Here is a 25,347-nt window from a genome sequence, read left to right on the forward strand (position 1 = left end):
AAGGCATCCATCCTCAATGGTCAGATCACATACAGCCCATGATAAATATGCCCACCCTCCAGCTGAGGAAGACATATATTCTACTGGCATTCCATTCCACCTGTTGCCTGAGGCATAAATAACCAGTTTTATACACATTTCTCACATCCAGGGGTTAGAAAATGCTGTGGGACACCTCAGTCTCTCTCACATGCTTAACTTTGCAGGAGTGATGTATGAACATGACTCAATGTGTTCCAACATCCATTCAGATTTTCTTCTGTTACTTTCTGTTACGCTGCAATTGGTTTGTTTTGGCTTCTGTTTTGTTACATATATTGAAACATGTAACTCAACCACCAACAGATATTTACAAATATGTTATCTTCTCTGCATGCTTCCTTTCAGAGTTCACCTTTGTGACAAAAACAACACAGAATCAGGGAAGGCTTCTCTGGGCATATGTGTGTCCAACAGTACCCCATTGGTGACCCATGGCTTAGAAGGTAAAGAATCCTTCAGCATTCTAGATCAGAATAGGGTTGGATTCTACTCATTACTAAGAATTTATTGAGAACATTCTCCAGGTTTTGGTGGCTATGGGTCTCCCATATGGGTGGCTATGGATCTCTTGGACCAGATGAACTCTGAGTTGCCTTCCAACTCTAAGATGTAAAAAAAAAGATTTGCTTCAACAGTGTTGAAGCAAACATATTTTCAGCAGGATAAAACACTGCACAATTTTTTTACCTTCCTTGTATTATCAAAATCACTATAATTAGTTCAAGTGACCAAAGCCCCAGTGGCTTCACAGAAGGTAGTAGGAAGAAAAAAATAACTTGAAAGTCTGAATTGATTATAAGCACCCCAGTGTTCCATAGACAGCTAAGATTAAGAACTAGGGAGAGGCAGGACTGTGATTTGATCAGTTTCCCTCTTTCGTTGTAGTGCTGAAATTTCAAATTGTTGTATCTTTATTGTCATTCAATGTATGCTTTTGTGATATTGTTGCAGTTAAGGATAAGGGGTGGTAGATGTCCCTTTGAGTAGAGTGTTAGCAAAGCCAGCTGCCACTCAAACCATCTTGCTCAGATCAGGTCAATAGCAGTAATAATATGGTAAACTGAGAGACGTGGGAGATTTCATGTGTGGATGGAAGCTTGCCATCAGGATGGTGATTTTTCTCCTTTTGCTTCCAAACATGGTGTGCAAAGTGCATAGTATTAGCTGTAATAGAAAGAAACCTTTGCATGTTCCAAATGAGTGGTATAAGCCAGGTGATCTCCTCATTGGTGGGATGACATCTTTTATCCATTACATTTTCCCTGAAATGTCATTCGAAGAGCAACCATCCCCAGTACTGATTGAAGACCCTTTGTAAGAAATTGTTTCCTTCTATAAAACTACACTGTGTGTGTGTGTGTGGTGTTTTATGTTTCTATAGTTGACTGCCTCTATGAATTCATGTTTCCTTGATTTATTTGAAAAAGACGACACACAGTTCCCATTATCTGCCTGCGCTCTGTGTAAATTCACTGATTTGAATGTAAAGAATTATGTCCAAACTTCTCTATACACTCTGCAGATTCAGATATCTGAACAGCCAGCATTTGCCCCCTTCCTTCCTTCCTTCCTTCTTTCCCTCCTTCCTTCCTCTTTGCTGGCTGACTGCAGCCTTTTTCAGGTAGAAAACCATGCAAGAAGGGAGGGAGCAAGATCAGATGAATGACAGAATGGGAGAGTGCATAGCATTAGCTGCACCAGAAAGAAGCCTGTATGTGTTGCACATGAGTGGTATGAGCCAGGTAATCTCATTGGTGGGATGACATATTTTATCTGTTACATTTTACCTGAAGTTTTATTCAGGAAGCAACCTTGCCCAGAACTGATTATCTCACCTATTAAGGAACGGTTTCCCTCTATGAAAGTGTGTTGTATATGTGTGTTGGGGTGTGAGTGTTTCAATGATTCTTTACATTTATATTATTGGTGACATGTTTCTTTGATTTTAAAGACTATATTGCCATTTGAACCATTGGAAACATCAACATATTGTAATTCAATTTGAGCAGAAATTCAAAATCTTAAGCATTCTATCATAGTATGCAGGAAAGATATACTTTGCATTGAAAATGACAGCCCTTAAGTCCCTTGATTTATTTCATAATTATATTCACTTTTAAAAATAACCAAATGCCAACAGATACTGGAAAATGAATCTGCTATGGGACCAAAAGAAAATCTCATAAAAGCATTCTAGAAGGGAATGGGTTTTCACTTATTCCTTTCTAGAAAGAGAATCTAAGAACCAAAGCAACAAAACAAAAAGAAGAAAATTTATTCTTTGTCATGCTTTCTTTACTAAATGGTCTTCTGGAAAGAAGTCACCAAGATATGTGAACAAAAATGCAGTTTCTTCTCAAACTGCTGCTCAATAGCAGATTCCCACTTGCACATTGGAATTTTCCACTTCTCTCATTTGCAACCTCCCCTCAAAACATGCTCCCAGAAGGCTAGAGGACTCCTCCTGACCCCAGGGAAGATTTCAAAGGCATTCAGAAAGAGGAGAGGAAGGAGAAGTTTCATTGCATAAGTGGACCTCCACACGAATATTGTTGGATAAATCTACATTGATTTTATTTTGTACTATATGTCCAAGATTGCTGAAAATGGTATATAGTAGAGTATAGAAACGAATTCATTAAAGTGAGGTTTGTTTGTTTTGGGGGCCAACTATGTTACAAAACAGCTTAATAAAGGGATCAGCACTGTCTGTCTATAGGGAACAGCTTGGCACTTGTAGGTAGTGCTGACAAAGACCCCACTCTGAAACATTACCAGTTACCAGTGTAGAAAATGCTGAGCTAGATGGGCTGGGCTCAAAATTGGCTTTGAAACTTTAAAAAGGAAGGTGCCAAAGCTGAACAGATAGGTATGAAGATGATGAAGTTTTAGGATGTTTTGGAAAGTGCCAATGATTCCAAACACAGAATCACAGTTCTGTGGCGCTGTTGATGTTCATGGCATAGTTCTTGCCAACCAGACTTACTGAATGACTTTGCTGGTTGTGCTCCTTCTTTATAGTTTGACAGCTGCATATCTCAAATCTAGAAGAAATCGGTACTAAAATAATTATGTGCACTGTTTAATTATCCAGTTAATTTATTTGCAGCATGGTGACAAAGCTCTACCAGCATATCCTAGCCTTGGTGTTTGCTGTTGAAGAGATCAATGAGAATCCCAATATTTTGCCCAATGTCACACTCGGGTTCCACATCTATGACAGCTATTGTGACTCAAAGATGACCTACTGCAATACTCAGGCTCTGATCTTTAACTCTCATAACTTTGTACCCAACTATAAATGTGGCATCCAGGAAAATGTAATAGGGGTCATCGGGGGACTAAGCTATGAGACCTCCTCAAACATGGCAGACATCTTAGGTCTTTACAAGATTCCACAGGTAGGATTTGAGTATCCAAACAATGGGAATTTCTCCTTTCCGTGTAGGAATTTGATTATTCATGTGCAATAATTTGACTGGTCGTTTTTCCTTCAGAATTTTGGTGGGGCCTCCTTCTTGAGAAAAGAATGCCTTTTCAAACCAAAACCTCAGGTTACGTCAGATGCTATCCCTATTGTATTTCTTTGGTGTTACATTAGGTGGTAGTAATATACTTATGAATTCCAGTGCATGCTTTTGGTGTTACTGTCAGGCTACTGGATGAGTTACTAACTTCCTCACACCCAGATCTTTTTCATGAGTGACCTTAGGTTTTCAGAGGGGAAAGAGTGCCTCAATTGTTGATTGTCTAAAGTCATCGGCACCACTAGGATATTAATTCTTTCCATCAGTGGCTTAGCGAAAACTACTTTGTAGACAAATTAGGAGGTCAGCCAGACAAATTAGAACACAGGTCATAGGTTCCTGTCACTAACCTTGAGATACTAGACAGTATGTGACAAGGTTTTAAACAATATGATGAATGCCTCTTTCCATGCTGAAATGCCCTCTTCTTGCTTTTTTCTTCTTCCTTTTTAGATTTCATATGGTTCATTTCAACCAGAATTGAATGATCAGTTGAGGTTCCCTTCTTTTTATCGCATGGTCCCCAATGAAGCCCTTCAGTATCAAGGGATTGTTGAGTTACTTGTGTATTTCAGATGGAAATGGGTAGGTCTGATGGCTATTGATGATGAAGCCGGAGAACATTTTTTGCAGACCATAGAGCCAATGCTTCTGCAGAATAAAATCTGTTCAGCATTCATACGTCGAATTGGTACCAATATGCATACCTATTTTATTGAACGTAAAGTAGTCTCGGAAACACAAGGGCTTTTCCCAGCTTTTGCGGTAAGCAAAGCTGATACAGTTATTATATATGGAGAAACTTCTTCTATTTCATGGTTACCATATGCTATAGAAGGAACTAGAATACTTCAAGTAATGCATCCTGAATATCAGGAGAAGGTATCTGCAGCAAAAGTGTGGATTACAACAGCCCAAATTGAATTCACATTCTCTAAGCTTCATAATTTGTTTTATGCTGAAATGCGAGAGCTTCATGGTGCTCTGTCCTTTGCAATTCACTCAAATGATCTGCCAGGCTTCCAAGAATTTCTTCAGAATGTACGTCCTTCCTGGGCAAATGAAGATGGTTTTATCCGTACTTTCTGGGAGCAAGCATTCAAGTGTAGATTTCCAAATGCTATGGAGCAAATAGATGACACATACACATGTACAGGAGAGGAGATGCTGGAGAGCCTTCCTGCCCCTTATTTTGCAATGAGTATGACTGGCCACAGCTACAGTATCTACACCGCTGCATATGCTCTGGCACATGCCTTACATATCGGGTACTCATCCAGAGCCAACAACAGAACAATTGAGACCAGTGGCCGACCATCTCCTCAGACTGTTGAACCCTGGAAGGTAAAGTTTCCTCTGGCAGACTGTTCAGTTTGCATGCAACACTGAATTCTCACCTATTACTACTGATGCCTTTGTATATGGCATATTGGCATTACAATGAGCAAATTTTGGAATTTGTCACTTCAAGAGTTAATGCACTTAGTGAATACAAGTATGCATATAATGTAGATTTATTTGTTCAAAGAATGTCTAGAATGTATTTGAAGAAAATAGACTCTCTGGGGCAGCACATTCAAAAACCTGAATTTCCACTAATTCGGCGATTTGCCACTCTCTTCCCATATCTGCTACTGAAAGTTGAATAAACCTTCATTGTGAATTCCCCCACTCCCAACCAAGAAAGTGAATTCAAATCTATCTAGGAAAGTTACCTGAACCACCTTAATGATACTATTACAACACTTTATAGATATTTTATTAGAACTCTCCCTTTCTCTCTCTAGCTCCACTCATTCCTTCAGAGGATGTCATTCAATAACAGTGCTGGAGATGAAATTACGTTTAACAAACATGGGGAATTAGTAGGTGGATTTGACATTAGAAACTTGGTGACTTTCCCAAATAGATCCTACATCAGGGTCAAAGTGGGGAAGATGGATCCTCTGGCTCCTCCGGGCAAAGAGTTTTCCATTTATGAGGACAGAATCAAATGGCACTGGAACTTGACTCAGGTAGGGAAAGAACCACACTGCCTCTCAAGTATCAATATTCATGATCATACAATAAAATGAGACGTCTATAGATGTACACTGGCAGAGAAAGGGGTGCAGTGGGTGCGGTCCACCCTGGGTGTCATCCATGAGAGGGGTGACATTGCCCCCCTGGGATGTGCCCCCGTGCATGGCTAGCCCCGCCCCCACAGTAGCTCCGCCACTGTAGATGTAACAAAGAAAAAGGCAGAATTGATTAATATATTGCATACATTTGAAATTCACTGGGAAACTGTATTGAGTTGACAAATAGATAAAAGTGTGTTAAAGAAACTGAGGAATGCAGCAGTGCCATCTTGCATTGAAGAGGGGGCCTGATGTTGCATGCATGCAAGACTCGTGTGTGACATGGCACAGTTGGGAGCAGGCTGCACCAAGCACGCTGTGCCACACAGTTGGGAGAAGACCAGGTGCTGTGCACCCCACACTGAATCCAGAGCACCCCACTCTGTGCTGTTGCGAGCCTGTTGGCCAACACCAAATTAGCGAAAGCCATTAGGGTTTCAGCTAGTGACTCAGATACCTTAGAGTCAAGGCTAGCTAGGCTTCTATCCTCTTGACCCCCTTACTTGAAGTCTCACAACCAGGCCTCTAGGTCAGTCTTCACCACTTGCAGCTGTTGATCTAGCAAACCCATTGAGAGGACTTCATTTCAGCAAACTGCTGCTCCATCTGCTGCTAGCTTTGCTGCTTTATCTGTTCCAGGTGTGTTCCCGTTCCTCCCTCCATTTAGAATCAGGACTCTTTGCTCACAGGCTCTTCTCCAGAAACACAAATCTAGATTCTAACACCAGTGTTGCATGCCACCCCAATGTCTGAGCGGTGTGAGATTCCAGGGGTTCCAGGGGTGGTGTTTCTTTTGGAAATGCGGCACAGCAGAGACTATGGTGTTTTTAAGAGATATGGTTTACTTACACATATATACAACCTGAACCTTCAGTGAAATCAAACATTGCTCTGAAATATTTCTCTGGCTCTCTCAAGTCTGCTGTTTTACTTCTAGGTCAAATCATTCCTCCAAACTCTGTACTCTAAACTCTGGCTTTATCTACTGAGGCAGAAAACCCCACCCATTTGCCACCTTGCGCCAAGCCCCTTAATCCCTCTTAATGGTTCATCATCCAGGCTATCACCACAGCAGGAGGCTGGCCTGGCAACTCCAAGAATTAGAAACCTTGATTAAATTCTAACACTTGTTGGATCCAGGGATTAGAGGGGCCTGGCACCCACCTTAACACCCCAAACTCATAACAATATCAACAATTTCTAACGTCTTCAAAATACTATATGGAGCAGAGACAATTGCCTTTTAATACAGAAATTTAAATTTCTATTACATTCATTTTAAATATAACCAGTCAACACAGCCAAGAAAAGTTTTAAGGTTTTCTTATTGATTGCAAGGTTTTCTTTTACAGCCCTTTCAAATGTGAAATAATTATTTTGAAAGCAAATACTGATAAACTTTAAATTGTGAGTTAACAATCAACATTCAAATGGCTCACTACATCCTGCTTTAGCTATTCCATTAAATTATTTCCCATCTGTATTATTTTTATTAATGTTATATCCTGAAACATCTATATGGAAGGGAGAAATTCTAACTATGGAAAGCCAGTGTAATTTACACTTTAGAAACTTCTGGTTCAAGTCATTCTGTTTCAGGCATGAAAACCTTTCATACTTTAGATGTTGCTGAACTACAACTCCTATCATCCCTGGCCATTGGTCGTAACTGCTGAGGCTGTTAGGAGTTGCAGTTCAGCAACCTCTGGTGGGTAAAAAGTTTTCCACACCTGTTCTAGGTAGTGACATTATATCAGATGTTTTACAATTTGTACTATTTGCTGGGATAAGTGTAGGTACAATGGGGATGCGGGTGGCGCTGTGGTCTAAACCACTTGCCAATTCAAATCCCAGTGATGGGGTGAGCTCCCATTGCTCTGTCCCAGCTTCTGCCAACCTAGCAGTTCGAAAGTACACCACTGCAAGTAGATAAATGCCATACTATTCCGTGTATAATACTATGGTTTTTTTTACTCTAAAATAATGTTCAAAATCTGGGCTCGTCTAATACATGAATAGTATCTCCCCCCATTTTTAAAATTGGAGTCCCCAAAAACAAGGGGCATCTTATGCATGGGGGCATCTTATAGACAGAAAAATACAGTAGGTGCCGCTGTGCCGGGAAGGGAAACAGTGTTTCTGTGTGCTCTGGCTTCCGTTACGGTGTCCCATTGTGCCAGAAGTGGGTTAGTCATGCTGGCCACATGACCCAGAAAGCTGTCTGTGGACAAATGCTGGCTCCCTCGGCCTGAAAGTGAGATGAGCGCCACAACCCCTTTGACTGGACTTAACCATCCCGGGGTCCTTAAACTTTACCTTACCTAGGTACTACAATATTCCAATCATCATCTGGGTCCTTTATTTGTGTGCCCACTACATAGAGGTCTGGAGGGTAACAACATGAGAACAGGTGTTTACTGTGGTGGTTCCCGATTTGTAGAATTCAGTCCCCAGGGAGGCTCGCCTGACAGCATTTTTATATATATTTGGATACCAAATAAAAACATTCCTCTTCAACCAAGTTTTTGGCTATTAATGATCCATGGCCTTTTAAAGTGTGTGCATAGGAAGATAATTATCCAATAAAATTAATAATAGAATAGAATAGAATAGAATAGAATAGAATAGAATAGAATAGAATAGAATAGAATAGAATAGAATAGAATAGAATATAAATCTTCTTTAGTGTTCAAGATGCCTGATCTAGTAGGTATTTTATCCAGTGATTCTGGCACCTGTTCTCTTGTGCATATTTTATTCCACGTCATTTGCACTTTGGTTTATTGGTGCTTTTTACTGATATAAGTTCAATTTCCTGAACATTTTCTTAATAAATTTCCCTTTGGATAGGTACCACCTCTTTCAGTATGTAATGACAACTGCCATCCTGGCTACCATAAGAAAAAAAAAGAGGGGGATAAATCTTGCTGTTATGATTGTGCTCCATGTCCAGATGGGATGTTTTCAAATGAGATTGGTAGGACTTGTCATATAAATATATATCAAAGAATGCATTCCTCCCCCCAAAGTAAGCTGGGGGTGATCTTCAAATAATTGTATAACCAGTCCTTTTATTCTTAAAAGAATAGAGATAGTGAAATACTGCCCCTCAAGGAGGCCAAACTTAAATTCACAAAATGTTTAGGGGTACGCGTACCCCTGCCCCCCCGAAAAAAAACACTGGGTATAATATATAGTTTCCGTTATTTACATACAAAAGTTTTATGAATAATTCTTGTTAAACATCTTGAGTAAAAAATACGTAGAAACCCAGGTAAAACATTTTTAGCACCAGCAAATTCCCAGGTAACTCTGATGTGATTATTGCAAGATCTGTTGTCTACAAAATGTAAAAAAAGTTTCATTAGTAATATTGAGGGGTTTTGTGTGTGTGTGTGTTTTGTTATTATGAATAAGTTCTGGAAGAACCTTTTTAAATACAAAGGACCCTTTTTAGGCATCTGTTGTGAGCTTCTCTAAGGAAGTCCTTAAAGCCCCCAAAGTTCCACACCCCCAATTTGGATTCATCTGGTAGATCTCTATCTCCTTAGAAATGCAGAGACCTAGAGGTATTTCACATAGAGATCCCAAGCAAGTTCCCTTTAGAAAGCATAGTCTCAATTATTTGCATCATTGTTAGGTGGACTTCTTCTAAGACAGCTATGATGAGAACAATTTCCCATGCATTTAAATTGCTGTTCCTTTTCTCTCTAGACATGGAAACTTGTGTCCCTTGTCCAGATGACCAATATCCAAACAAAGGAAAGGATCATTGCATTCCTAAGATTCCAAACTTCCTGGCTACTGATGACACTTTGGCTATTGTTCTAAATTTCTCTGCAGTTTTGTTAGCGCTGATTACAGTGCTGGTGTTTGGCATCTTCATCAAATACCAGGACACTGCCATAGTCAAGGCCAACAACAGAAGCCTCACCTACATTCTCCTCATCTCCCTCCTCTTCTGTTTCCTCTGCTCCTTGATGTTCCTCGGAAGGCCTAATGTGGTAAACTGCCTTCTCCGACAAACTGCTTTTGGTATAATTTTCTCTGTCGCCCTCTCTAGCATCTTGGCCAAAACCATATCTGTGGTTTTGGCATTCATGGCTACCAAACCAGGATCCAGGATGAGGACATGGTTGGGACAAAGGCTGACATATTCCATTATCCTTTCCTGCTCCAAAATTCAAATAGGGATCTGTACACTGTGGCTGGCAACATCTGCACCATTCCCAGATGTGGACACATACTCAATGACTGAAGAAATTATATTGCTATGTAATGAAGGCTCAAGCATCATGTTTTATTGTGTCCTGGGCTACTTGGGCTTCCTGGCCTTTCTCAGCTTCACTGTAGCTTTCCTAGCCAGGAATTTACCTGACAGTTTTAATGAAGCCAAGTTCATCACTTTCAGTATGTTGGTCTTTTGCAGTGTTTGGCTCTCCTTTGTTCCTACATACCTGAGCACAAGTGGAAAATACATGGTGGCTGTGGAGATCTTCTCCATCTTGGCTTCCAGTGCTGGGCTACTGTGTTGCATATTTTCCCCTAAATGCTACATCATTTTACTGAAGCCTGAGTTGAACAACAAAGATCAACTGATCCGAAGAAAGCTATAAATAATAGAAGGGTTTATGCTTCCAATTTTTTTCTTGGTATTCTACACATAATCATCAGAGATGTGTAAATAAGCAGGGACTAATTACAACAGTTTTTGTTCTGTGGTTTTGCATAGTGATTTTAAAACAAAAGAAAGAAAACCCATGAAAATAGATGCAGTTCTCACCAAGGGGCTAAAATGTTAGCAAGATATGCAATTCAGTGCAAGTAAGATATATGAACTCTTTGTTCCTTGATTGGCCAATAAGTTGAGAACAGGAATAGAAAAGATGTATATTACTGTGGCAGAGTTTTTCAGAAAATTACAGTTGATGTTAGAGCTCTGGTATAAATAGAATAAACTCCAGGAAGACTAGAAGCTGCAATGTTATAACCATGAGACGAGTTGAAGTGTCTTTATTACTAACCAGTGGCTCAAGATTCGGCCAACACCAACATTAAGTTACAATACGTTCCTATTCACACAATGTGGATAGATAAGTGCTTGATGTTTCCTCAATATGCTATGATTTTTTTAAAAATCTGCTTAATTTAATTGATTGGTTTTACGGATAGTAGTGCCCTGTTGTGACCTGCCCTTTGATTGTTTTGTGATGAAAGTTAATAAATTAGTAAATAAATTGGGAACACATATCAACTGTGTTCAATTGAATGTGTTTCTTTCTGTCTCTTTCAATTGGTTTGTTATTTACCCCTTCCCAAAAACCTCACGGCCTTACTCAGTGCAGGGAATTGGCTGGGCTACTAAGTAAGTGACAGTGGTTAAAGACTAGTTACAGATAGGTAGCCGTGTTGGTCTGCCATAGTCAAAATAAAAAAATTCCTTCCAGTAGCACCTTAAAGACCAACTAAGTTAGTCTTTAACTTAGTTGGTCTTTAAGGTGCTACTGGAAGGAATTTTTTTATTTTGGTTAAAGACTGTTAGCAGAGGGAGAGCCAGAGAATAAAGACATCAGATTGGAGCTCCATTACCAGGTGCAGTGGTCATAGATGACAGTTTACTGACTATAATAGATTCTGAAGCATTCTTCAAATCCCATCATACTTCTTACTTTTAGTAATAAATTAAAATAGTAGTAATAACACTAATAATGCTATTTGAAATTGTCTATTCTACAAGAAGAGAATTTCTGTTTGAAACCTATGCCACATTTGGTGGGACCTGTGTTAAGCTTCCCAAGCTTCATTTAATTGTTCATTTATGGCATTCAAAAAAATTGTCGACCTGCCCCACACTGCAACAGGCAAGTTGTGACAAAACAATAACCCCCATCCCCAGGGGGAACCTTGAAGTTCCCTTCCAACTCTGTGATGCAACAAATATGTTTCATTCAAAGAAACCATATTTTCAACAGGCAAGAACTTTGCAGAAGTTATTATTTCCCCTGCAATTATCTAAATTAGTATAATCAATTCAATTGACCAAAGCTCCAGTGGCTTCACAGAAGACAGAAGCAGAAAACATTCAATTGGAACATCTGAAATGATTATAAGTTCCCCAGTGTTCCATAGACAGCTAAGATTAGGGAATAGAGAGAGTTAGGGCTCTGTCATTTTGACCAGTTTCCCTCTTACTTTGTAGAGCTCACATTTCAAATTGATGTAGTTTAATTGGCATTCAAGATATGCTTTTGTGATATTGTTGAAGTTAAGGTTAAGGTGGATAGGAGTCCCTTTGTGTAGTGTGTTGGCAGAGTCAGCTGCTATGAAAGTCATCTTGCTCAAATGAGGTCAATAGCAGTAATGATATGGTGAACTGAGAGACGTGGGAGATTTCATGTGTGGACGGAAGGTTACTATTAGGATGGTGATTTTTCTCCTTCTGCTTCCAAACATGGTGTGCAAAGTGCATAGTATTAGCTGCAGCAGAAAGAAACCTGTACGTGTTCTACATGAGTGGTATGAGCCAGGCGATCTTCTCATTGGTGGGATGACAGATCTTATACATTACGTCATCCCTGGATTGTCATTCGAAGAGCAACCTTCCCCAGTACTGATTGAAGACCCTCTGTAAGGAATTGTTTCCTTCTCTAAAACTGCACCGTGTGTGTGTGTGTGTGTGTGTGTGTGTGTGTGTGTGTGTGGTGTTTTATGTTTCTATAGTTGACTGTCATGAATTCATGTTTCCTTTGAATAAGACTGTGCTCTGTGTAAATTCACTGATTCGAATGTAAAGAATTATGTCCAAACTTCTCTATAAACTCTGCAGATTCAGATATCTGAACAGCCAGCATTTGCCCCCTTCCTTCCTTCCTTGCTTGTTTGCTCTTTGCTGGTTGGCAGCAGCCATTTTCAGGGAGAAAATCATGCAGGGAGGGAGGGAGCAAGATCAGATGAATGACAGAGCAGGAGATATCAGACAAATCACTTCTTTCTTTGCCTCTCTTTTGCTGGTTGACTGCAGTCTTTTCAGGAGGAAACCATGGGGACATGGGGGGCAGATAAATCCAAGATTATAAATGTTCCCATAGGAATATATTTCCTAAATGGCTTTCTAGCTAAATGCATAGGGTGAAAATCAATGCACATTCCCACTTGTGCAATGCAGCCTTCTCCTTCTCTCATTTGAATTACTCTCAAAATCTTTTCTAGAAGGTTGGAGAACCATTCAGAACAATTTTTGAAGTGACAGTCCATGAGCGGAACTCCAATCTCACTGTGTTGGAAAATCCACATTGATTTCATTTCACACCGTATCTTTATTTGACATCTCCAACACTACATGAAGAATGTAATTTTTAATAATAGTAATAGTAATAATAATAATAAAATAATAACAACAGCCAATGGAAATACTGGATCATAGATATGAATTAATTAAAGCATCCTTCAAAGAAGCAGGGTTTGTTTGGTTTTTTGAATGATTTATGCTATAAAACAACTTACTAAAGAAATCAGTACTACAAACCATTAGACACAATTGTTCTGTCTGTGTCTGCATACAGGGAACAGCTATAAGGAAGTGTTCCAGGACATGCTTTTCATGTAAAGGGTTGCAGTTTAAATGATTGGCATCCATTGGTAGGGCTGACAAAGACTCACACGCCACAACATGAAAGTAAACGGTATAAAAAATGCTGAGCTAGATGGACTTAGTAGAAGGCAGTTCCCTGCATTCCGTTCTATTTCCACTCAAAACTGGGTTTCAAATTTTTAAAAGGAAGGTGCTAAAGGTACACAGACAAGTATGAAATTGATGCATTTTTAGGAGATTTCAGAAATTACCAGTGATTCCAAACACAGTATCGTACTTCTGTGACCCAGCTGGTGCCCATTGCTGAAATTGTCTAGAGTTAAAAAAGAATGGATGTAATATTATATATGAGTACAGTGAAATTCAAGGAAATATTTCATATCCTCTATGTAGATTGTTCTACCTTTTATATATTCTGAGTTACAATAACTCTGATCTGGTTGAATGGAACTCCGAAAACAGAATTATATCATGCACAAGTCTAATAACCATAACATAGCTGCTTTCTTGCCAACAGGATTTAGCTAATGACTAACTTTCCTGGCTGTGCCCTCTCTTTATAGCTGGGCATTTTTAGCTCTTGGATCTAGTTGAAAACAGTGTTAAAATAATTTAATTTTCCAATGAAATTGCAAGTCCCTTCATTTGCAGTGTGGTGACAAAGTTCTACCAGCATATCCTAGCCTTGGTCTTCGCTGTTGAAGAGATCAATGAGAATCCCAATATCTTGCTCAATGTGACTCTGGGGTTCCACATCCATGAGAGCTACTGTGACCTAAAGATGACCTACCGCAACACTCAGGATCTGATCTTTAACTCACATAACTTTGTGCCCAACTACAAATGTGGTATCCAGGAAAATGTAATAGGAGTCATCGGGGGACTGAGCGCTGAGACCTCCTCAACAATGGCAGATATCTTAGGTCTTTACAAGATTCCACAGGTAGAATTTGATTAACCAAACAATGGGAATTTCCAATTTTCATGTAGGAATTTGGTGACACAAAAGGTGAAGTCTGTATTTTTTCTTGTTATTATCCTGTCATCTGGCACAATGAAGTGGGTGGCCTATACAGAACATAGCAATATTCTATCTATCTGTCTGTCTGTCTGTCTGTCTGTCTGTCTGTCTATCTATCATCTATCTATCTATCTATCTATCATCTATCTATCTATCTATCTATCTATCTATCTATCATCTATCGATCTATCTATCTATCATCTATCTATCTATCATCTATCTATCATCTATCTATCTATCTATCTATCTATCTATCTATCATCTATCTATCATCTATCTATCTATCTATCTATCTATCTATCTATCTATCTATCATCTATCTATCTATCTATCTATCTATCATCTATCTATCTATCATCTATCTATCTATCTATCATCTATCTATCATCTATCTATCTATCTATCTATCTATCTATCTATCTATCTATCTATCATCTATCTATCATCTATCTATCTATCATCTATCGATCTATCATCTATCGATCTATCTAATTGTACGTGGAGAATGACAGCTCCTGGCTGTGACTTTGTGAGGTATATATGTAAGCGTTGGCTGTCAGGGCTTTCCAGTGAAATGAATGATTTCGCAGTCTGGTTCTCTTTCCTGCAGAATTTTGGTTGGGTTTCTTTTTGGAGAGAATGCATTTTAAAAACGAAACTTTAGGCAAAGTCAGATGAAAGCCATACTGCATTTCTTTGGTGTTATATTTGGTAATAATTTGTTGTTGGGGAGTAGATTTATGCTTCAGTTCTGGAGAGACCAACTGGGGATGTAAGCTTCCTTGAGGTTTTTTCTCCATTGATTCAATGTGATGCTTGACTGACACACTTATGAATTTTACTGCACATTTTTGGTGTTACTGTCAGCCTATTGTTATTAATTCTCTCACTCACAGAAACCCCTGGTTCATGCAGCTGGGGCATTCCTTTATTGATCATCCTCTTCCTTGTATGGCATATTTCATTTATGAAAGATAGCATTGCTGATGCTCTTTCATGGAACCTGACAGAGACGTTTTGCCTGCTGATCTCACAGGCCAGAACTCAGGCAAATGTGATTCCACCAGCAGTGTGCGAATTGGAGACTTGAGTCCAAGAAGGCTGTGTTACTTGCATCCAGCACTTGTGTATGCTATATATCAAAATGCAATGAGTTTTATGGTCAGCTGTTACAATCTGTATCAATGGGTAAGAGTGTCGAGTTTTGCATTGAATGAGGGAAATGGTAGTCATTCTGTCTTTCTGTTTCATGCTTCTATTGCCACATGCTTTTTTTGAAGGTGGAATTTCAGCTTGGAAAGATGGATATGTGCCAAGGTTTTAAATAATATACTGAACTCCTCCTCCAACATTGAAAGGGTGCACTTTTGTTTGTTTGTTTTAGATTTCATATGGTTCATTTCAACCAGAATTGAATGATCAGTTGAAGTTCCCTTCTTTTTATCGCATGGTCCCCAATGAAGCCTTTCAGTATCAAGGGATTGTTGAGTTACTTGTGTATTTCAGATGGAAATGGGTAGGTCTGATGGCTATAAATGATGAAGCGGGAGAACATTTTTTGCAGACCATAGAGCCAATGCTTCTGCAGAATAAAATCTGTTCGGCATTCATACGTCGAATTCGTAAACATTTGCATAATTTACTTGATCCAGGAAAAGTAGTTGTAGAAACACAGGCATTGTTGCCAGCTTTTGCGGTAAGCAAAGCTGATGTGATTATTATATATGGAGAAACCTCTTCTATTTCATGGTTGCCATATGCTATAGCAGGAACTATAATGTTTCAAGTAGCACATCCTGACTATCCGGAGAAGGTATCTGCAGCAAAAGTGTGGATTACAACAGCCCAAATTGAATTCACATCATGTGCCATGCTAAAGATATTTAATATGGATATGGAAGGGCTTCATGGTGCTCTAACCTTTGCAATTCACTCAAGTCATCCGGGAGGCTTTAAAGAGCTTCTTCAGAATGTACATCCTTCTTGGAAAAAGAAAGATGGTTTTATCAAGGAATTTTGGAAACAAGCATTCAGCTGTAAATTTCCAAACGATCCGAAGTCAACATACACCACAGAGACATGTACTGGAGAAGAGATTCTGGAGAGTCTTCCTGCACCTTATTTTGCAATGAGTATGACTGGCCACAGCTATGCTATCTATAATTCTGTCCATTCTCTGGCACATGCCTTACAAATCACATACTCATCCAGAGCCAAGTACAGAATAATTGAGGCCGGGGGCCGACCATATCCTTGGAATGTGCAAACATGGAAGGTAATACTCCCTTTTGTAAAGTATCCAGTTTACATGCAGTTATTGCTCTGTTGTCTCCTCTTCTGGGATGCCATTGGGAGCCAAGGACTGCACCCATGTGAAAGCAGCAGATAGATAATGGAAGGACCCTCAAAGAGAGTCCGGGAATTGAAGCACCCCCAGGTTGGGAGAATGGCAGAAGAAAGGAAAGTTCCCAGGAGAGACCAAGGAGGCTCTGCCATTGTCTGTGGGTGACTGAGATGAAGCACTACTTCAGGTACAGAGAATGGAACCTTTGAATGGTGACTCCTAGCCTATGAAATGCTCTTCACATGGAGGCACACCTGACATTACTGGCTCCCTTTGGGCACCAGGAAAAATGTTTCTTCCCAGTCAGGTTTTGTACCCATAACATGGAGAGTTTTGGATGTGCTCCATTTCAGCTTTGCACTGCTTTTAGTTTTTGTACTATGTTGTAAGCTGCTTTTTGTAAAACCCAAGTGACCTATAATTCAATAAATAATAACTGGATCGTATCTATATGCTTGGTAACACTTACAAATAATTGTAGCAGATGAGTAAAGCAGGGCTTACTCTTTCAGAAACCATGCAGATTCTGATTAAGCGAATCAGCCTGTAATCTCCAGGGTTTCCCTGGATCCATTTTTCAAAAAGTTGGTGTTATATTGGCCTATCCTCAAGCATGGAGCCTGATCTTAGGGAGAAGTTACATATTTTAATTAGCAGTTCAGCAAATTCATAATAATAATAATAATAATAATAATAAATTTTATTTATATCCCGCCCTCCCCAGCCGAAGCCGGGCTCAGGGCGGCTAACAACAATAAAACAGTATAAAAGTATAACATAAACAACACTCTAAAATCATTCATTGTAAAATTAATTAATTCAGGCCACTGGCAACCATTGGGCCAGAGCTCCGCGAAGATTGCCGAGGGAGGGAGTCAGGCTGTGCCCTGGCCAAAGGCCTGGCGGAACAACTCTGTCTTGCAGGCCCTACGGAAAGATGTCAAGTCCCGCAGGGCCCTGGTCTCTTGTGACAGAGTGTTCCACCAGATCGGAGCCACAGCCGAAAAAGCCCTGGCTCTAGTTGAGGCCAGCCTAACTTCTCTGTGGCCTGGGACCTTCAAGATGTTTTTATTTGAAGACCGTAAGTTTCTCTGTGGGGCATACCAGGAGAGGCGGTCCCGTAGGTACGAGGGTCCTAGGCCGTATAGGGCTTTAAAGGTTAAAACCAGCACCTTAAATCTGATCCTGTACTCCACCGGGAGCCAGTGCAGCTGGTGTAGCACCGGATGAATGTGATCTCGCAGCGAAGACCCCATAAGGAGTCTCGCCGCGGCATTCTGCACCCGCTGGAGTTTCTGGGTCAGTCTCAAGGGCAGCCCCACGTAGAGCGAGTTACAATAATCCAATCTGGAGGTGACCGTCGCGTGGATCACAGTGGCCAGGTCAGGGCGAGAGAGGTAAGGAGCCAACTGCTTAGCTTGGCGGAGATGGAAAAATGCCGCCTTTGTTATAGCTGCAATCTGCGCCTCCATGGAAAGGGAGGCGTCGAAGATTACACCCAAACTCAAATATGAACAAAATTCATATTTGAGCTCTTAAATAACTCAGGTATATGCCATCCAGGACAGCTGATTTGTCAATTTTTATTTTGTCAATAAGGCCTTGGACTTATTTCAGGTCAGCACTATTCCCCTCAGTTCCTCAAACGTACTTCCTGCAGAGGGCAGTTCAGGCACAGGGATTTGCCCCATGTCATCAACTGTGAAGATTGATGGGGGGGGTAATCATTCAGTTTCCCCGCAATCTCCTTATCTTCTTTTAACACACGTTTGACTCATTTGTCATGCAAGAGTCCAAGTACCTCCTTAGCAAGATTCTTGCTACTCAGCTATATTAATAATGTGTTGCTGTTGCTCATTATGCTTTTAGCAATGTGCACAGTGCACTTATCACCTGCTTGCATTTATTTTACCAAACTTTTGTTCCTTTCCCCCTGCTCATTTCAAAAGGAATTCACTCTTCTACAAAATAAAAAAAATTCCTTCCAGTAGCACCTTAAAGACCAACTAAGTTAGTTCTTGGTATGAGCTTTCGTGTGCATGCACACTTCTTCAGATACAGATCTGTGTATCTGAAGAAGTGTGCATGCACACGAAAGCTCATACCAAGAACTAACTTAGTTGGTCTTTAAGGTGCTACTGGAAGGAATTTTTTTTATTTTGACTATGGCAGACCAACACGGCTACCTATCTACTCACTCTTCTACAGAAAGCCTTCTTGCTTCAAGCAATGGCAATAGAGTTTTCACCTCTAACACATTTAAATCCTGCATTTCCAATAATTTGATGATTTACCACTCTCTTCCCATATCTGCTACCAAAAGGGGATTACGCTTTGTTGTGAATTCCTCACAACAGAGAAAAAGCATGCAAATCTATCTAGGAAAGCTGCTTGAATAACCTTAATGATAATATTAAAATTCTTTATAGACTTTTAATCTCTCTCTTTCTCGTTCTAGCTCCACTATTTCCTTCAGAGGAGAGAATCCAAGCACCTCCTTAGCCAAATTCTTGCTACACAACTATTTAAATAATGTTTTACTGCTGCTCTTTATGATTTTAGCAATGGGCACAATGAAATGTATTTTAGCTTATCTTATTGCTGACTTGCATTTATCTTACCCAAGCTTGTGTTCCTTTCCCCTCCTCATTTCAACAAGAATCATGTTCTCTAGAGGAAGACTTGCCTCCAATAGTGGTAATAGTCTTAGTTTTCCTCCCTAAATATATTGGGCAGCACATTCAAATCCTGAATTTCCACTGGTTTGATTATTTGCCACTCTCTTCCCATATCTGCTACCCAAAGCTGTTGTGATTTCATATTTAATGATAATATTACAATGCATTTGGACTTTAAAACTCTCTCTCTCTCTCTCTCTCTCTCTCTCTCTCTCTCTCTCTCTCTCTAGCTCCACTCATCCCTTCAGCTGATGTCATTCAACAACAGTGCCGGAGATGAAATTGCATTTAACAAACATGGAGAATTAGTAGGTGGATTTGATATTAGGAACTTGGTGACCTTCCCAAATGGATCCTACATCAGGGTCAAGGTGGGGAAGCTGGATCCTCAGGCTCCTCCGGGCAAAGAGTTTTCCATTAATGAGGACAGAATCAAATGGCACTGGAACTTGACTCAGGTAGGGAAAGAGCCATACTACCTCTCAAGTAGCAACATTCATGATCAAACAATAACACGGCTAACCAGTAATACCAGGAATAACATCAAATATACTTTGCCAAACCCCAGTAAGCTTGTGACATGCCTGCTATAAATGTATAAAGGTTTCCCCATAAATGTAGAAAGTTGTAGCTCCACCACCAAAGGGATGACGTTGAAGAGGTGATGTGCAAAAGCTCACCTGGAGTCCAGTGCTAGAAAAACGCTACCTTCAGCAACGCCTCCTGGACTATGGGCCACAATGATATTTATAGGAAGCTTAAGCCATATTTTAACCCAGACATCTTCATCTTTACCTAGGTTATAGTCTCACTCCTGGCACAATCCACCTGCATTTAACATCTTTGAGTTAATACATAAGATGACTGGAGCCCTTCAAGTATTAAGCAGATTGGATACAATGATGTTTAAAAGTCATTATAGAAAGCAGACCAGTCCCTTCCCAGAAGAAATGTTCTGTTCTGTAATAGCTGAAACCAGAGGCGCTGCTGCTAGACTTGTCATTGAAATCAGTTAGACATCACATAACTTATAAAACTCCTCCAGGACCGAGCTTGTCTGAATCTTGTTAGAGGCCTCCATGGCATGACAGTGTACGACTGGCAAGTACCTGGTGGGGGCCTCCAACTATCTTAACTCGCCAAGGCCTGGGGCAAATGCACCCAGCTGCCCCTTCTTTGCATGAATAAAAATGTTTCAATTAGATCATTTGGAGCAGAAGAATATTCAAAGCCTTTATTATGCCCTTTCATTGCCAGGCATAATAAAGGATTAGAATATTCTTCTTCTCCAGAGGATCTAATTGAAACATTTTTATTCAGGTTTCTGCTGTTTTTAGAATATTGGTTTTAACCTTCTGGTTATTGGAATTATTTGAAACCAAATCCTCATACACAACACTAACAATAATACATAATAAATGCATGTATCGTCTTTGTACATATATGAAATTATGAGGTGAATCAGAGTGATCTAGGGTGCAATCCTATTGGAACTATCCCAATTATTATTCTTAATTGATTAATGCTTCATATTTATCCATCCCTCCAGCACATTTACCTGCATCGCATCATGATATAATATTTATTTAGGATATTGTTCTCCACTCCGACTATGTGGTTTTTGAAATGTCACAATTAATATCCTAGCTGTTTCCCCATTCCACAGAAAGCCTGCCAACAGCTTATTATTTCTTCAAAATAATATATGTGATTGATACAATTAAATTTTAAAACAGAAATAAAAATATCTTCTGTTACGTTCATTTTTAATTCAGGTAGGTAGCCATGTTGGTCTGATGCAGACGAAACAAACAAACAAACAAACAAACAAACAAACAAACAAATATTGTCCAGTAGCACCTTAGAGACCAACTAAGTTAGTTCTGGGTATAAGTTTCATGTGCATGTACACTTTTTCAGATACACTGAAACAGAAGTCACCAGGCCCTTATACATAGTAGGAGGGTGGGTAGTAAGAGATGGGTGATTTACTCAATGGGTATGGTAAACCTGTTGACGACTGTTAGTGATAGGAAAAAGCATGGGATAGTATGTACTGTAGATAACCAATAATAGCTTTAGCATATGTAATGAGACAAGAATCCAATATCTCTATTCAGGCCAAGTTTCTCCATAGTTTTCAGTTTAGTAATAAGTTGTAATTCGGCTTCTCATGCAAGTCTATTTCTGAAATTATTTTGTAATAAGACAGCTGCTTTGAGATCCTGTATTGAATGTCCTGGGAGATTGAAGTGTTCTCCTACTGGCTTCTCTGTCTTGTGATTCCTGATGTCAGGTTTATGTCCATTTATCCTTTGGCGTAGGGTTTCATTTTTAATGTAAGTATATTATGCAGTCAATAGATGTTTTAAGGTCTTTTCAAAGGACCTTCTTCAAATTTGGAATGATTAGCTTGAAAATCCTTTTCTCTGAATGTTTAATAAATAAATACCAAGATACTTTATAGGCAAGCTACCAATGAATATTCAAATAGATTGTTATCTTTTCATTTAGTTCTTCCATTAAATCAATTCCCTTTATTGATTTTGTGTCCTATGTAAGAGAGCCATCCTAACTATGCTAAGCCAGCTAAGTTCAGGTTAGATGTAATTCTTTTTCACCTAATGGAAACCTTTGGCCCTTCAGCTGGAAAACTTTGGCTGATAGGAATGCTAATTCAACAAAATATGGAAGGTCACAGGGTCTACAACCTAGTTAATGGTATTAGATCAGATGTATAAATAGGTCAATTATTTGGTGGACTCATTATAGAATTTCTAATCTTTAATTATAAGATGCTTGACATAATCAGTATTTCATCCAGTGAATCTTGCACCTGTGCTCATATGGATATGCTATTCCATATCATTTACACTTCTATTTACTGGTGATTCTTACTGATTTAAGATCAATTTCCCAGGCATTTTCTTAATAATAACCTTTCCCTTTGGATAGGTGCCACCCCCTTCAGTATGTAATGACCACTGCCAACCTGGTTACCGGAAGTTTAAAAAGGAGGGGGAGAAATTTTGCTGTTATGATTGTGCTCCATGTCAAGATGGGATGTTTTCTGATGAGATTGGTAGGACTTACTGTTTTGCAAGTTAGCTGTTATTAACTTCGGGTGCCCCCCCCCATTCAAATCATGGCATAATATATGGTTCTTATTGTTGATATAGATAAGCTTTATGGAAAGATCTTGTTAATATTATTGGAACTTTTAATATAATAGGAACACAGGTAAAAAGTATTTCTGAGTAACACTGAAGTAATAATGGCATGATCCATTGTCTGGAAAATGTACAACGACATTCCATTAATATTGTTTGTTATTTTTAGTCAGTGTGAAAAAATACTTTTAAAGCAGAAGACCTATTATGAGCTTCTTCAATTAAGTATTGAGAGCCCCCCCCAAGCATTCTCCCCTCCTCACATTTACTTAGTGGATTTGTGTCTCCTTAGAAATATAGAAAGGGACGCGGGTGGCGCTGTGTTCTAAACCACAGAGCCTCTTGGGCTTGCCGATCAGAAGGTTGGCGGTTTGAATCCCTGCGATGGGATGAGCTCCTGTTGCTCAGTCCTAGCTCCTGCCAACCTAGCAGTTCAAAAGCATTCCAAAGTGCAAGTAAATAAATAGGTACCGCTCTGGCGGGAAGGTAAACACCGTTTCCGTGCACTGCTCTGGTTTTGCCAGAAGCGGCTTAGTCATGACCCGGAAAAAACTGTCTGCGGACAAACACCAGCTCCCTCAGCCTGTAAAGCAAGATGAGTGCCACAGCCTCAAAGATGTCTGTGAATGGACTTAACTGTTAGGGGTCCTTTACCTTTACCTTTTTAGAAATATAGAGACCTAGACGTTGTTCTCATAGTGCTTTCAAACAATATAGTTTCTGGCTCACCACTGCTCAGACTTCCGGAAAAGCACATCCTAAATAAGTCTCCAATTCCTCATTCTGTCCCTTCCTTTCTACATCTTTCACTGTTCCACACATTGGTTATGAATGTTCCCAGAAACCATTCACCCAACAGCGCTTTTCTTTTAGTTAATCTCCTTTGGTCCACCCCCAGCACCTATCCTTATCTCTGCCTTTGTCACACCTTCCAGAATGTTCAACTTCTCTTCTAGGTGGTGCATATGAGAGAAGGAAACCTAGAGGACCTTTCATTAATAATATTTATTATTTTTACCCATGCTGCAAAATTATCTAGCTTCCCCAATAATGGATATCATTTGCACTGAATCTCTCTTTTCACTGCACAGCAGTTATTATTCTAAGACGGAGAGAAGGAGGTCAAGAATGAGTACTCAAATACACACACACACACACACACACACACACACACACACACACTTGTTTGATTGCTGGCATTCCTTTTTTGTAAGTCAATTGTTCAGAAGGTTTTGTAACGCATGGTGAATCTATGTTAGGTGGACTCTTGAAAAAGCTTGAGAACAATTTTCATTGAATTAAATTTCTCTCCCCCTCCACAGATATGGAAACTTGTGTCTCTTGTCCAAATGATCACTATCCAAACAAAGATCGGGATCGATGCATTCCTAAGATTCCAAACTTCCTGGCTTTTGATGACACTTTGGGCATTGTTCTAATTTCCTTTGCGCTTTTGTTGTCTCTGACCACAATTCTGGTGCTTGTCATCTTCATTAAATGCCGGAACACTGCCATAGTCAAGGCCAACAACAGAAGCCTAACCTACATTCTTCTCATCTCCCTCCTCTTGTGTTTCCTCTGCTCTTTGTTGTTTCTTGGAAGGCCTAATGGGGTGACCTGTCTTCTGCGACAAACTGCTTTTCGTATTGTCTTCTCTGTAGCCCTTTCTAGCATCTTGGCCAAAACCATCTCTGTGGTTTTGGCATTCATGGCTACGAAACCAGGATCCAGGATGAGGAAATGGATTGGTAAACGCTTGGCTTATTCCGTAGTCATCTCCTCCTCCAGTACTCAAGTAGGGATTTGTATTCTATGGTTGGGAACCTTTCCACCATTCCCAGATGTGGACACACCCTCAGGGACTGAAGAAATTATATTGCTATGTAATGAAGGCTCCAGCATCATGTTTTATTGTGTCTTGGGCTACATGGGCTTCCTAGCCATTGTCAGCTTCACTGTAGCTTTCCTTGCCAGGAAGTTGCCTGACAGTTTTAATGAAGCCAAGTTCATCACTTTCAGCATGTTGGTCTTTTGCAGTGTTTGGCTCTCTTTTGTTCCTACGTACCTGAGCACAAGAGGAAAATACATGGTGGCTGTGGAGATTTTCTCTATCTTGGCTTCCAGTGCAGGGTTACTAGGATGTATCTTTTCTCCTAAATGCTACATTATTGTTTTTAGGCCTGAGCTTAACAACAAAGAGCAGATAATGCAGAGAAATAAATGAATAATAAATCTGGGTATTTTCCCCCTGCACAGGAAAATATAACATAGCTACAGAAAAACTGGTACTATGTGAAATAATGAAAGTATTTAAGCATTTATTATTATTGTAGGGTTGTTTTGAGATGAAAAAAATTATTTTATTTTTATTGAAGTTATATTTCTTTGTGGGAGCCAGACTGAAGCAATTATCATAGGGTTGTTGTGAAATCATTACTTTTTATTTTAAGTGAAGTTATAATCCTATCAAAATAGAGTCTTCCTTGTGGGACCCAATCTGAAGCTCCAAAGTCTATTTCTGTAACATATGAAGAAAGAGTTCATGTTTTTATTTATATTTTGGGTAATCTATACTGAAATGTAAAATGTGTTAATAAATTGGGACTACGTGAAGAGTCTAAATTTCTTCAGAATTTTGTGGCGTGAAATGGGCTTTTTTAAAAGAAAATGAGATGCAAGTCTGATATAGTCACACACACACACACACACACACACACACACACACATTTTGTAAAGGAAATCTTTCTATTATTCAATACTTTATTGCCTAGGTATAATGAAATAATGCTGGTTTTATGTCACGATTTTCTGAATTTTATTAGTTGACATATATATCAAACATGAAATCAAGTCA

The 25,347-nt window shown here is 39.5% G+C and overlaps 1 protein-coding gene across 1 annotated transcript; it reads left to right on the plus strand.

The window, feature by feature from the left end:
* The first annotated feature begins 3,340 nt into the window (after nucleotides 1-3,340).
* Nucleotides 3,341-9,637, plus strand: LOC310691462 (metabotropic glutamate receptor 4-like). The gene is made up of 4 exons (XM_083471278.1): nucleotides 3,341-3,443; nucleotides 4,023-4,154; nucleotides 5,357-5,584; nucleotides 9,404-9,637. Exons 1-4 carry the CDS (start codon nucleotides 3,408-3,410, stop codon nucleotides 9,518-9,520), a joined length of 513 nt encoding a protein of 170 aa, XP_083327404.1. The 5' UTR covers nucleotides 3,341-3,407; the 3' UTR covers nucleotides 9,521-9,637.
* Nucleotides 9,638-25,347: the final 15,710 nt, after the last annotated feature.

The sequence above is a fragment of the Podarcis liolepis genome (assembly GCF_965112155.1).
Source record: "Podarcis liolepis genome assembly, chromosome: 13".
In the NCBI taxonomy this organism is placed as follows: domain Eukaryota; kingdom Metazoa; phylum Chordata; class Lepidosauria; order Squamata; family Lacertidae; genus Podarcis; species Podarcis liolepis.